At 47.2% G+C, this 13779-nt stretch overlaps 1 protein-coding gene and 1 long non-coding RNA gene across 2 annotated transcripts in view; one reads left to right on the forward strand and one right to left on the reverse strand.

Annotated features, from left to right (window-relative positions):
- Window positions 1–13779, forward strand: part of dnah9l (dynein, axonemal, heavy polypeptide 9 like) — a 361205-nt gene that overhangs the window by 110992 nt on the left and 236434 nt on the right. Inside the window, exon 20 of the mRNA XM_078552084.1 lies at window positions 2657–2789. Coding sequence (XP_078408210.1) covers window positions 2657–2789 — 133 coding nt within the window. The remainder of the gene's footprint in view (window positions 1–2656; window positions 2790–13779) is intronic.
- Window positions 1–13779, reverse strand: part of LOC144686632 (uncharacterized) — a 36900-nt gene that overhangs the window by 22326 nt on the left and 795 nt on the right. The window lies entirely within an intron of this gene.

Raw genomic sequence — 13779 nt, forward strand, 5'->3', positions numbered from 1 at the left:
GGTCGGTTGTTGACGTTTGCTATCTGGAAGGCACCAATCTTGATGATGTCAGATTATTCAGTGGGAAACAGATGGACTGCATCAACATGAGTTGCTTGGACAACTGTGTCACGGTTGTGCTTAAGGTGGGCAATATAGCATAGCAGGCCGAATCTGTCTATCTTGTACCTCCCGGCTTCATCTGACGGGAGGTGTGTTTCTTGAATGCAGATCACTTTGATGGCATGTTGATGAATGGGGGTGCTGATTAGGTGTCTCTTGGCAGCAGTTAGTCCCTCAACATTGAGTTGCAGGATGCGATGTGCGGGTCTGATGATCCAGGAGCCAGACAATTTCATATTGCTGGTCATTTTTGGTTCCGTGATACTGGGATTCTTCAAGTGCAGACTTATTGAATTCGCTTTACTAGGAGGATCATTGGCCTCCCTGATGTAGGCCAGATACTGATGGGTGGCACAAAGATCCATTACCACCCAAGAAGAGCTGTGGCCCCTTAATATGTTAATCACTGATTTGCATGATGGTTTTTAAATGACAACATTCTAAAAACACATGCTTCAATGATAATTTGTCATAAATGCCCTTTACTACAGGATGTTAGGAAAGGAGTTCATACTCAATTTGCCAAGAGTGTGCTCTTCATCTCAAGGAGAGATGCTAATCTGAAACCAAACAGTTCCCACAGGAAAGTAGGAAAACTGATGGAGACGTGAATCCAGTTTTCTCTCATCCAGCTCCCATTGGCTGGATCAAGACTAAAAGATGGCAGGAAAAGATCCATGAAAGGGACAGTAACTAATAATAATTTAAAAAGGGGGATAATTAAAAAATATATTTTGCTCAACGAATGATATGATTACAATCCATCCTTAATTATACAAAAACTCATTACTGTATAACTTGCCTTGATACAATGATCTCACATAGTATGATATTTATTTTACAGTGCAGTTACTGTAAATTATGATAATTACACTGTCTGCATATTATTATTATATTAATACTAAGAAAAATGAACAAAATATAGTTATACTTCATGAGGGTTGCATCAGCCTCTAGGCACCCAACCAAATAAGTAGATAAATATTTTCCCAGGCTTACTTATTCTCATTTTGTTTCTTGCATCTGTTACTTTAAGAAACCATCTCTTGTAATTAACAGCCTTAAGGTGTGCATTTTAATGTTCTGATTGCATATTACTTTATCTTAGTCAAACCAATATAAAGATTGCATAGGAGGACCAGAACAGCCATTATGATGTGCAGAATTGCATCCCTTAAGATATGCACCCTCAGTTTTATTCTACTTAAATTTAATATTTTTCCTCAAGATTAGTGAATTTGTATGCTTTGCCAATAATTTCTTCCTTTTCTCCACTGTAAAATGTGTACTATCTCCCATAACCTATTATTAAACTAGCTGGACTTTGACTGGCAGCAAGTTTCTGGTGGGAAAACTGTGCTGTCAAGGTAGTTTCCAGCCCACAGATGATGAGTCCTGGCTGATTTTAACAATGGGCTTCATTTGAATCCCACTGGCAGCTTCCTATCCAGCCAGGAAGTGGCAGAAAATCACTTATGTTCATAGTATGAGGGAGATCGTATGGTTTGTTATCACAGTGGAAGGGGAACCTGGAAGACCAATGGAGGTAGAACCCAAAGCTTGGAAGAACATGGGGCCCTTGTCCACAAGGGATACTTAAAGGCAGCAAGTAAAAGGGGTCCATCAGTCTGAGCTGGATTTGAAGAAACAGTCTCCACTACTACTGCACCATCCAGTCTCTCAAGGTTGTAAAGAATCAATGAAAGTCAAAAGAACTGGAGAGACAATATAAAATAAAGGATACAACCCTGAAGGGGCTGCAGGTGCAAAGGGACCTGGATGTGTATGTGCTTAAGTCATTGAAGGTGGAAGGACAGGTTGAAAGAGGGTTAATAAAACATACAGTATCCTTACTATAGGAGTATGGAGGACAAGAGCAAGAAGGTTATGTTGAACTTGTATAAGACACGAGTTCAGCCTCAGCTGGAGTATTACATCCAGTTCTGGGCGCCGCACTTTAGGAGAGATGTGAAGGCATTGGAGAAAGTGCAGTAAAGATTCACGAGAATGGTTCCAGGGATGAGGAGCTACAGTTATGAAGATAGACTGGAGAAGTTGGGTCTGTTTTCCTTGGAGAAAAGAATGCTGAGAGGAGATAAAGATATTCATAATCATGTGGATTTTGGACAGAGTAGTTAGGGAGAAATTGTTCCCACTCATGAAAGGATCGAGAATGAGAGGGCACAGATTTAAAGTAATTGGCAAAAGGAGCAAAAGCAACATGAGGAAAAACTTTTTCACGCGGCGATTGGTTGGGGTCTGGAATGCGCTGCCTGAGAGTGTAATGGAGGCAGGTTCATTTGAGGCATTCAAAAGAGAATTAGACTGGTATCTAAAAAGAAAGCATGTGCACGGTTACGGAGAGAAGGCAGGGAATGGCACCAAGTGAATTGCTTATTTGGAGAGCCAATACAGACACAATGGACCAAATGGTCTCCTTCTGCACTGTAACGATTCTGTGATTCTGTTAAATCAATGCCCAAGGATCTATAGGAATGTATTCTGTAGCTACAAGCATATAAACAATATGAATATGTGTGTCTCATGTCTACAGATATTAAGAACTCTTCACAGAACTTATGCCAACATGAAGTTAAAGCCAATGTGGTGTGACATAAACCCCAAGGCTGTGACCACAGATGAACTATTTGGATTTTTGCATCCTGGTACACGTGAATGGAAGGATGGTAAGTAAAATGAAATTGCAAAATTAAGCTTTTGGATATAACAGAAATAATGATGATTTTTTTTTCTCAAATTATCATTGGATGAATGTAACTTTCCATGGAGATTTATCTGCTTAATTATTCAGTGGGTAACAATATTTCTGCTTCTCAGATCTATAATCCTAGTCTTCATTGTACATCTGTCAAAACAATGGATTGTGCAGTTGATTGAATGGGCTGCTGATGAGACCAGGTGGAACTCCACTCAGAAAATCATCCTATAGAGGAAAGATGGAAGAAAATATAGTTTGAGACGCTTTCTATCATATATTGATTCTTCTATTATTGAATGCTGAGTCTGAACGATCTGCTTAAACCCAGGATAACTATAATTTGGAATCTATTTTGTTGTCAGCTGTCCCTCAGGGTCATGAGTTTCCGCCATGGGTCTTCATGTGACTGAACGGGTCTATTCTGAAGCACAGGGCATAGGATGTTCTTTCCTATTCTGCCATCGGTCTGCATCATCCTTAAGGCATTTGGATTTAAAGTATGATGTAGTTTGATGGGCAAGTTGTCACCATTTTGAACAATTGGTAACCAGCTCCTCCCAGTCAACAATGTCAATGCTGTCGTGCTTCAAGGAGAGTTTCAGAGTGAATTTGCAGCATTTTCTTTGTCCTCTCTTGGAACGCTGGCCACTTGAGAGTTGAGGAAACAAGATCTGGTGGGGAAGATGCTTTTTGGCCACAATGTCCAGCCTACTGAAGTTAATTTTGCTGCAGTTTTGCCTGAATGCTTGTGGAGCTGACATCAAGAAGGACAGTAGCGTTTGTTCAATGGTCCTCCCACTGAATCCGAAGAATGTGGTGGAAGTGTTGATGATGGAATTTCTGTAGTGCTCTTATGTGTCATTGATACACAGTCCAGCTCTCACTGCAGTACAGGAGTGTGGTGGTGACAACTGCTCTCTACACTAGGGGCAGGATCATTCCAGATTTGCACTAAGTGCAGTAGCGGGTGTAGAAAAAGTCGTTTTATCCACCGGCTGGCCGCAATGGGGGTTTTCGCACCATATCATCCCGTTCCCAACACGTCCCTCCTCATTAATCACGGATTTATGGGAAAAACTCCAGATTGCTGGCAGGTGCGGTCAGATTTGCCCGCCACATCATGACCTCAGCGCTTCCTCACTCCGGGTGCCATATTTAAAGTGCATCAGAATGCAGCCTACTTCATGTCTTCAGACCAGGACTGCACCAGGTGACAGATGACCCTGAAAGCAAAGAAGACAGCAGCCCCCAAACTTAGTGACGCTTCTCTGGGTGCCAGCTGGGCACAGTGGAAGGTAGCCACGATGTCCTCTATGCTACTGTCCCCTGGCTGCAGGAGGTCCACCAGAGTCACCAATCTGGCCTGGGAGGCGTTGGTAGCAGCAGTTAGCGCCACAAGAGCACAGAGGAGGTCCGCCATCCAGTGCAGGGGGAGGATGAATGGTCTCACCTCTTCTGCCAGGGTAAGTCAACCACATCATCACTCCCAACTCACACACTTACAATCCCATCACACATCCACAGGGATCTCACACCTCAAGGGACAACACCACTAACTCTCACACACACCCTCACATCTCCATCAGGCTCATATCCCCTGGAGCTCGCGTCCTCATCTCGTCCACAGTGCTATGTGTCCTGCTCACACTCCCTCCATCTGTTTTCATGCAGGAGAAGCCTGCTCACATCAGCAGGGAGAGGTCCCAGACCGGGGGGCGGAGTGGCCCACATTAGGCCCCTCACTCACTTTGAGGAGTGTACCACTGCACTGACTGGTGAGGACGTGGACTGTCCCTGCGGTGATGGTGAGGTTGGCTGCGAATACCCACGTGAGGATCCTGCACCACATCATCCCTCTCTCAACGCAACCCTGAGTGCTCTCTTTCCTGCTTCTGACTCTGCTGACATGCACTAATCATCTCCACTTTGGTTCCCAGGGAGCTCTGCCAAGCAAGCGATATTCTCGGCCAGCCAGTCCCTCAGCTCCGTCCAGGACCTCACCTGCAACACAGAGGGCACCTCCTCCATTGAAGAGCTGGAAATAAGCAGCCTGGAAGACCCGTCACAGCGCTTACCCACACCCTGCACCAGTGCAGAGACACACACCTCGATGGGACCTAGGCCTAGAGCAGGCTCTGGTTCACAAACTGGTGGTCACCACACAGACATGCGCCCACTACAGGAGGAGGCAGGTTCAGCCAAGCTCCCCAGCACTCGGATGACTGCTGGGGAAGAGGCATCTTTGAGGTCCGAGTCAGACGACCAGCCTCTGGATTCGGCCTTCAAGCTCATCCTGGAGAGTCAGCAGAAGACAGGGGAACATCATGCAGAGCTGTTGGAAGCTCTCAGCAGAGTAGCACGTGAGTCGGAGGAGTGCTTCCCCCTGCTCTCTGATGAAGTGGTGCCCACATGTGTGCGCATGGAGGTCTCCATGGGAACGATGACGGATGCCATAGAAACTCTGGTCTAGCAGAATGTGGAGATGTGTGCTGACTTGCACCCCATCGCGATAGCCATGTTTGAGTACCTGCAGTGGCAACACGAGAGAAAAACGGGGAACCTCAATGTCCCTCCAGGTGCTCCTTCCCCTCAAGGAGTTAGGCTGGGCCCCTCGGACACCCAAAGGGAGGAGGAGAGGCAGCTGGACACCCTTGGGTCATCCACTCAGGAATCTCAGAGACTGTCTGCTCCCTCCAAGTCCCCTGTGCCTATAACCTTCCTCAACCTTGCCCTCTGTCACTGCAGGGGGCAGCTGGCCCACAGGAGGATAGCCAAAGCAAGCTGGGGCCCTCAAGGCCTCAGTTCTCCTGAGGATGCATGCCGAAGTCATCAGAGGCAACAGGGCCAACCATTGTACAGGCTGTCTCCACCCCTGCTGCGGATGTCAGGCCAGCAACTAGAAGTGGCAGGCCTAGAAAAGTTAAGAAATTCTGATCACAGGTGGTCGTGTGGGTGAACACATTTTGTCACTTTATAATCTGAAAATATATTCACTTGCACTGAATAATGTGTAATGTTGTCTTTCAGCTTCATTGACAGGCTTTGTGAGTCTTCCCCCTGCACCCACCCACCCCACCCACCAGTAGTTCAGCTACATGCAGCTGGACCACGAGTGATTCTGAAGGGATTCTGGAGGGAGAAGTGTGTGTGTGGCAGCCCCATGCAAGCGCTTACCCACGCACGCAGAACCTTCATCCATCACATTCATCTCACTGTCCTGAGCATTTTCAATGCTGCCTATTGGAGTTCTCTTTCCGTTGCCCATCTGAGCTAAGCTGCATCTCCGCCCACCCACTGACTGTTCTCCGATGCAGCTCCTGTGCCCGTCCAGCATGAGGCTCTGCTCACTTTTGATTTCGACAGCCATGGTAGTCATTAAGTTTTTGATCAGCTCCCGGTCCTTTTCCTTCCCTCAGTCACCCATGTACTTTCCCCCATCACTGTCGACCCCCCTGGCATCACTTTCCACCTCCCCACTGTCACCTACCAACCCGAACCCTTGTCTTGCCAGGGTGTCCAAGTGAATGTGCACATTCCCTACCTTCCCGAAAATCCCGCCCCCATCCATATTGACCATCCCAACCTCCTCCTTCCCGTCCCTGGGGTCCGTGTCTGCCTCTGTGACCCCACCAACCACCCTGCGGTCCCTTCTACTGCAACCGACACACCTTCACGCTCCCACCCTTCCAGCTCCCACTGCCCCCTCTCATACTCACCATTCCCTACTACCACGCCCACCCTCAGTTCGCTCCCCAGGAGGCAGTCATTAAACCTATAGACCCCACCCTTGCACGTTCACCTGGACATCACCCACCCCTTACTCCCTCCTCCATTCTTACTCCCTCCTCCCACCCGGACACCTTCCCACCTCTGATCTCCCCTCTCCCCCCCAGGCATCTTTCTCCCTCCTCAACATCTTCCCCCATCTGAACTCTTTCCCCTCTCCGAATGCATTCCTCCCTCCGAGCTCCTTCTGTCCTCCAAACTCTCTCCTTTACACCTTCCTCCCCCCTTACACTTACCTCCCCACTTCTCTCCCGTTACATCCTCCTCAACCCTGTACTCCCTCCCGCCCCCTCCCAACCTCACCCGCCACAAAACCATTGTCACACCCCTCCCAACTTCATCCCCCCGACACTGTTGATGCCCCCACACCCAACCTCACCCCCTCCCCCAACACCACCACCCCCCACTGCACCTTTCTTTCCCACTCACAGCTAGACCTTCTTCTCCCCTACTCTTGCTGATTATCTGTGGCAGCCCATGGCCAAAACTGTGATGTTCCGAAGCAGACCTTAGACACCAAGAAGACTTCCCACCCTCTGACAGCTGCTTCACGGCAGAGCCATGTCCATGAGAATTCACCCATCATGCAATGCACATGTTCCTCCAGGGTCCAGTAGCTGTAGGGCTCCAGCATCTTCTTTCCCACTGATGTCCTTGATCTGAGCAAGGCCCTGAAGTTAAGTCCCGACTTCTGCACGTCACACTTGTCCAGACGTGTTCTGGGCCACCGTGTTTTCCCGCCAGCATAATGGTGAATCTAGCGTGGGGGAATGATTCCGGCCGGGCCTTACTTTGCATTCCATTACCAGGATGGAAATCAGGATCACGTCGGCTTCCAGCAGGAGTCGCATTCCACCATGGCGGACACCATCGGATGATCCCGCTGTGCTTTCACACCGGTGTGAAACCAATTTTTGGCCTTCTCATTATATTGTCTCCCCCCACCAGCCCGCCATGATGTCCAACGCAAACAGGTCCAGAAAATTCTAGCCGAGGACTTTTGCTGTCTTGCAGAGGTATTTGTTGTCAAACATTCGCTGCCATAGTTTGTAGAAGGTCGAGCTGGAGCAGCTGATCTGATGTTGCATCTCCTTGTCAATGGTGGCCTTTTGAGAGAGGTGGTTGCAAAGGCATTGGAAGCACTCAACATATTCCAGAGCCTCTCCTTCAACATATATGGGAGGTGGAATATTTGTCTGACCAGGTGTGGGTTGATATATGAGTTTTGTTTTGGCAACATTCAAGGGTAGGCCGAGCCTCTTGAATGTAGAATTGAAGAGATTGCTAATGCCTTACAAATCTTGTGCAGAGTGGATAATGACACTGCAGTCACTTGCAAACTGGAGATCATGTATGTCAATGGTGGTCTGTTTAGTTTTGGCGAGAGACAACCGAGGTTAAAGAGGTTTCCATCTTGGCATTATTTGATACTCAAACCAGGGGGTGAACTTTGATGAGTTGATTGGCCTCTGTCAGGTAGATTGTAAATAGTATGGAGCCATCACACAGCCTTGTTTAACTCCAGTTTGGATTTTGAAGGCATCTCTTTCAGATTTTCCACTCAAGACGGTTGCAGTCTTATCATCATGAAGCAGTTGCTGCATTGCAATGAAGTTTCTCAGACATCCAAATCTTTGGAGGACAATCCACAGAGCCCCACGATTTACTGAGTCAAATACTTTGGTCAGGTCGATGAATGCAATGGAAAGTTCGTGATGTTGTCCCTGACATTTTTCTTGGATCTGCCTGGCAACATAGACCATGTCAGAGGTTCTTCTGGAAGGTCTAAAGCCACACTGTGTCTGGGAGGATTTCCTCAGCCACAGAAAGGAGAATGTATGTCAGGATTTTCCCTGGACAACAGGGAAATAACGCGATAGTCTCTGAGTTAAAATTATGAATTGTGCTAACATCTACGCTTTTGCAGGAGACGGTTTACACTTCTCCCACTTAGCGCTTAGAAGCGTTTCTCAAATTCTTTCCTGAATGGATTGGCTCTGGTTTTAAGGTTATGTTCGTTTGCCCTAGACTCTCCCACCATCTAAACATTTCTCACTATCCTATCACTTCCTTTCAAAATCCTAAAAGTCTTAACCAAATCATCCATAACCTTATAAATTCCAATGAATATAATCCTTATTTATGTAATCTCTCCTCATAAAATAACACTTGGAACCCTTGTAACATTTTGGTGAATGTGCAGGACCCACCTTCCAAGACCAATATCTCTTTCCCACGGTGCTCAGATCCATATGCAATACTTCAGATGTGGTCTAACCAGGGTTTTGTGCAGCTGTTGCAAAACTTAATCTCACTTATATTCGAGTCCTCTAGTTTTAAAGGCTAATATTCCATTCTTTTTATTACTTTTTGTACCTGACTGCTACATTTTAGTGATTTGCATGCATGGACCCAGAAATCTCTTTGTACCTTCACTATTCCCAACATCTTTTTGTCCAATATGGATGATCTCGCACTGACTTGCGTTAAAATCCATCTCCCACAGTTTTGTCCACTCATTTAGTCTATCAAGGTCTCCTTGTAATTTTATGCTCCATCTACACTACTTACTGTACTACCAATTATTTGCATAATTGACAAATTTGAATACATATAAATATCAATTGCAATTGCAAGATTGAGAGGCCCTTACATTTCTTGAACTTCTCTGTACAGGTATGGGAAATATATAAGGATATTAAAGCTAAGATAGCTCAAAGCTGATTTACCATATTGTTAGCTATAGCAGCTTTATCTCTAACTCTAAATTTGTGCCAGCTAACCATATTGATTACTAGCTTTACTTGCAAAGTAAGTGTATCCTATTGATTCACCATGTTTGGTTTTCAGTAACAGTGCATGCCAACCACCAGTTTTTTAACTTGAAATTCAGTATTTCAGCTTGTGCCAGTTTTCCAGTGTTTCCCGAGAAAAATCTGCTTTTTTCACTGAGTTTGGAGGTTATTGATATAAACCAATCAGATCAGTTGGAAGACATAGGGCAGAATCGTCTCAGATTTGCACTGTGTGGTATCAGGCGGGAAAAAGGATGTTTTATCCGCTGGCTGGGTTTTTGCGCCATAACATCGCAATCCCACCTCATTAATCATGCATTCCTGGGAAATACAGTGGGTCGTTGGCAAGGTGTCCTCTCATTTTCCCATCCCACCGTCACCTCAGGCCTTCAGTAAACCAGGCACTATTTTGAAGGCCGCCCCTGCAAAGAGCTAGCACGCTTCAGGAGATAGGAAGCTGCTGTGAACTGATGACTGCCAAAGGGAGGAAACATGCTGCTCCCAGATTTAGTGATGCCTCCCTCGAGTGCCTGCTGAACAGAGTGGAGGCCCGTCACGATGTCCTCTACCCCCGCTCTGGGTGAAGGCCAGCAAGCAAGGTCACCAATCCTGCATGGAAGGCGGTGGCAGTGGTGGTCAGCACTAATGTCCTGCAAAAGAGGACAGCCACCCAGTGCCAAAAGAGGATGAATGATCTCCTCCATTCCTCCAGGGTAAGTCACTCTTCTCATCACTCTCAACTCACACACTCACAAACCCATCACACATCCACAGGGATCTCACTCACTGTCATTTCAAGGGACATCACCATTCACTCTCTCACACATGCCTTCATTGTCCTCATCCCGTCCATGGGACCACTCACTTCCCACATGTGCCATTTATACTTATCATCTGGCCTGGCAGGCATCCTGCTTACACCCTCCCCATCTATATTCATGCAAGACAAGCTGGCACACAACAAGAGGGAGAGGTCGCTGACTGGTGGGGGAATACCTGAAATCAAGGTCCTCATGGACTTTGAAAACACTCATCCAGCTGGCCGGTGAAGATCTGGGCTGTTCCTGTGCTGACGGTGAGGTCGGCGGTGCTCAACCAAGTGAGGGTCCAGCAGTGCAATATCCATCAGACAGCCATGCTGTGAGTGGTGTGTCCTGTTTCACAGGCCACTGCCATGCACTAATTATCTCTCCTTGCTTTCGCAGGCACATCTGGGAAGCAGTCAAGGGGGTCCACGACCCAGGTCCTTGACTCAAGCCCCAAAGACACCTCAGAAGAGGAATCTGATGAAACCCTCATTGAAGACCCTTCACAGCGCACACCCACACCCTCCACCAGCGCAGAGACACACACCTCGGTGGGACTTAGCTTTAGAGTAGCCTCAGGATCACAATCTGGTGAGCACATCGCACTGTCTGATCCACAGCAGGCGGGTGGCAGGGAGTTCCCAGGTTTCTGCCACTTGGAGGACTGCTGGAGGCCAGGAATCTGCTGAGTGCGAGTCAGATGACGCACGTCTAGACTCAGTCATTCCTCAGTTGCTGGATCCGCAAAGGCAAGCTCGAGAACACAAGGAAGGGATGTCCTCTGCACTCCTCAGATTGCAAGGCATGATGGAGGAGTCTGTCCGCCTTCAGGCTGAAGTGATAGCGCCGGCATGCCGACCCTCCAAGGTCAATACTGGTAGGATGGTGACTGCCATGGAGACATTGGCCCAGGACATTGCTCCTGACTGCTATATGGGCTGAAATCCATTGCTGACGACATAGTTCCTCCAACGGTGTCAACGCAAGGGGTGGGGCAACGCAGCTCGACCTCATTCCAATTTCCCTTTCTCCTCAAGGAGTCAGCCAGGGGCCTTTGGGCACCCATAAGGAGGAGGATCAGTAGGTGTAACCCTAGGGGCCATCCACCCAGGTGACTCTGGGAGTTTCCAGCCCATCCAAATCCCCTCTTCCTGTGGCCCAGCAAATCCAGCTCCACAGGCCTAGGAAAGTGCCACTGCCACACAGCAGGACCATGAAAGCAGGCCAGGGCCCTGCAGGTCTTGGCCCTCCAGAGGACGCCTGCCAAGATCATCACAGACAGGGCGTAGCAGTCAGCAGGCTACCTCTGCCTCCGCAGTGAATGTCGGGGATAACCAAGATGTAGCAGCAGGGTTAGGAATGTTCAGAAGATGTAGTTGCACAGCCTGGGCACGCACGGGTGTTAATCACTTGTACATGATGCTCACTATTGTAAATAAATTCACAAGAATGTCTCCTTGCCTATGATTCCTTGTTCTGATGAGCAGTGTTCATGTCACTCAAATGTGAAGCCTTGGTCCCTGCACAAGATAAAGGCAGGTGTTTCAGTCCAGATCCTCCTCCCTGTGCCTTGTGCAAACTTCCCAGCAACTGATGGTGCTCCTTCATGTCTGCACCTCGATGGGGCTTATTATTGCTGCCTGAATGTCCTGGCCAGCAGCACAGAGTTCCATCATTCTCTCTGTGTGCTCTCAGCAGCTCTGAGGTGCATCTGGCCCCCAATTTCATCAACATCTGTATCCGGTGGCAATGTGGTCCTGAAGGATTCAGCTGATGAAGGATCCATAGGATCAGGAGAAGTTAAAATTTCCCCACTGCATCTCCATGATATGACCCTGTTCACAGAGGTCAAGTGCTCTGCCATCAGCCGGACCAGAGTCAGACATTCACATTAGCTATATGAGGAGCTATGGAGTTCCCCACAGCACATCATCATCATCCTCCTGGAATGTAGTGACTATGGGCATCCACTGCATTTCCATGACAGGAGCCTTATCACAGAGGATATGTGCATTGCCATTGGCAAGACAGGAGTTAAACATCAAATGGTGTCTCCTCACTGCATGTTGTCATTATCTTCCATGAATCTAGCAGCTATGAGGGCCTCCCAAATGTGCCTGCCTCGTCTGGCCAGTGTGATAGCCTCATCGCCATCATCCTCGCCTTTGAGGACGTTCTCACCCTCATCCCTGTCGCTGTCCTCCTCATTGAACCTCCAGATGATGTGTCGCAGTGTCTGCAGCTTGGCCTCCAGTTCAATGACCTAGCTGAAACTCCTCAAGCCGTTGACACTTACTGCTGACATGTTTGCACTGGATCACACCAGCGTCCAGGAGAACCCACATTCTGCAGATGCAACACATCACCTGCCGGACCATCTTTATTATGTGTGAATTAATTTATTTTTCTTAATTAATTTATAATAAACACTGCTACTCCTGATAACCATTACTACCTCTAGTAAACCTTACAACACCTAATAAAACCTTCCAATTACTTTGAAATTACACAAGTTTTGAAGATAAACAGGCAAATATTCACCAAACAATCAGTTATCTGTTTTCCTGTGATATTACACTTTGTTTTCTCTCAGATTTCAGCCACTCTGTTCTGTAGCAATGTGTTGGATTGGATTGGATAGCTCTTCTAGATGCTGCTGACTGCCTCCAGGCCCTCCTTTCACCCACTCTTCCAGGTTCTGCTGACTGTCTCTAGGTCCTCTTTTTGCCTGCTCTTATATATCTTATAATCTGGCATATCCCACACTGGCATCACGCTAGAGGATCAATCCCTGAGGAGTGTAGAAGGAGCAGCAACAGGTGTATTCAAAAAAGAGGTGCCAACTTGGTGAAGCTATGCTACAAAACTACATGCATGCTAAATAGCAGAAGCAACATGCTACAGACAGAGCTAAGAGATCCCACAACTACTAGGTCAGATCAAGTCTCCACAGTCCTGCCATATACAGTATTGAATGATGGTGGACATTTAAACAACTAATGGGAGGAGGATGCTTCATGAAGATTCCCATCTTCAAATGATAATGGAGCCCAGCATGTGCTTGCAAAAGACAAGGCTAAAGCATTTACAACCCACTTCAGGTAGAAGTGCTGAGTAATGATCCATCTTGGCCTCCTCCTGATGACCCTGCCATCATAGATGCCAGTTTTCAGCCAATTCAATTCCCTCCACATGATATCAAGAAACAGTTAAGCGCAGTTGATACAGCAAAGGCTATGGGTCACAAAATGTTCCCAGCTGTAGTACTGGAGACTTGTGCTCTCGCACTAGCTGCACAAGCTATTTCAGTACAGCTACAACACCACCTGACAAAGTGGAAAAATGCCAAGGTATGTCCTTTCCTCAAAACTAGGACAAATTCAATCTGGCTACTTACCACCCCATCAATCTACTCTCAATCATCAACAGAGTGATGGAAGGTGTCACCAATAGTGCTGTGAAGTGACACTTACCAATAATGTGCATACCAATGCTGATTTTGGATTTTGCCAAAACCACTGAACTGCAGACCTCATTACAGAGATGAATCCCAGAGATGAAATGAGAGTGA

Source organism: Cetorhinus maximus, chromosome 11 (assembly GCF_964194155.1).
Source record: "Cetorhinus maximus chromosome 11, sCetMax3.hap1.1, whole genome shotgun sequence".
Lineage (NCBI taxonomy): Eukaryota > Metazoa > Chordata > Chondrichthyes > Lamniformes > Cetorhinidae > Cetorhinus > Cetorhinus maximus.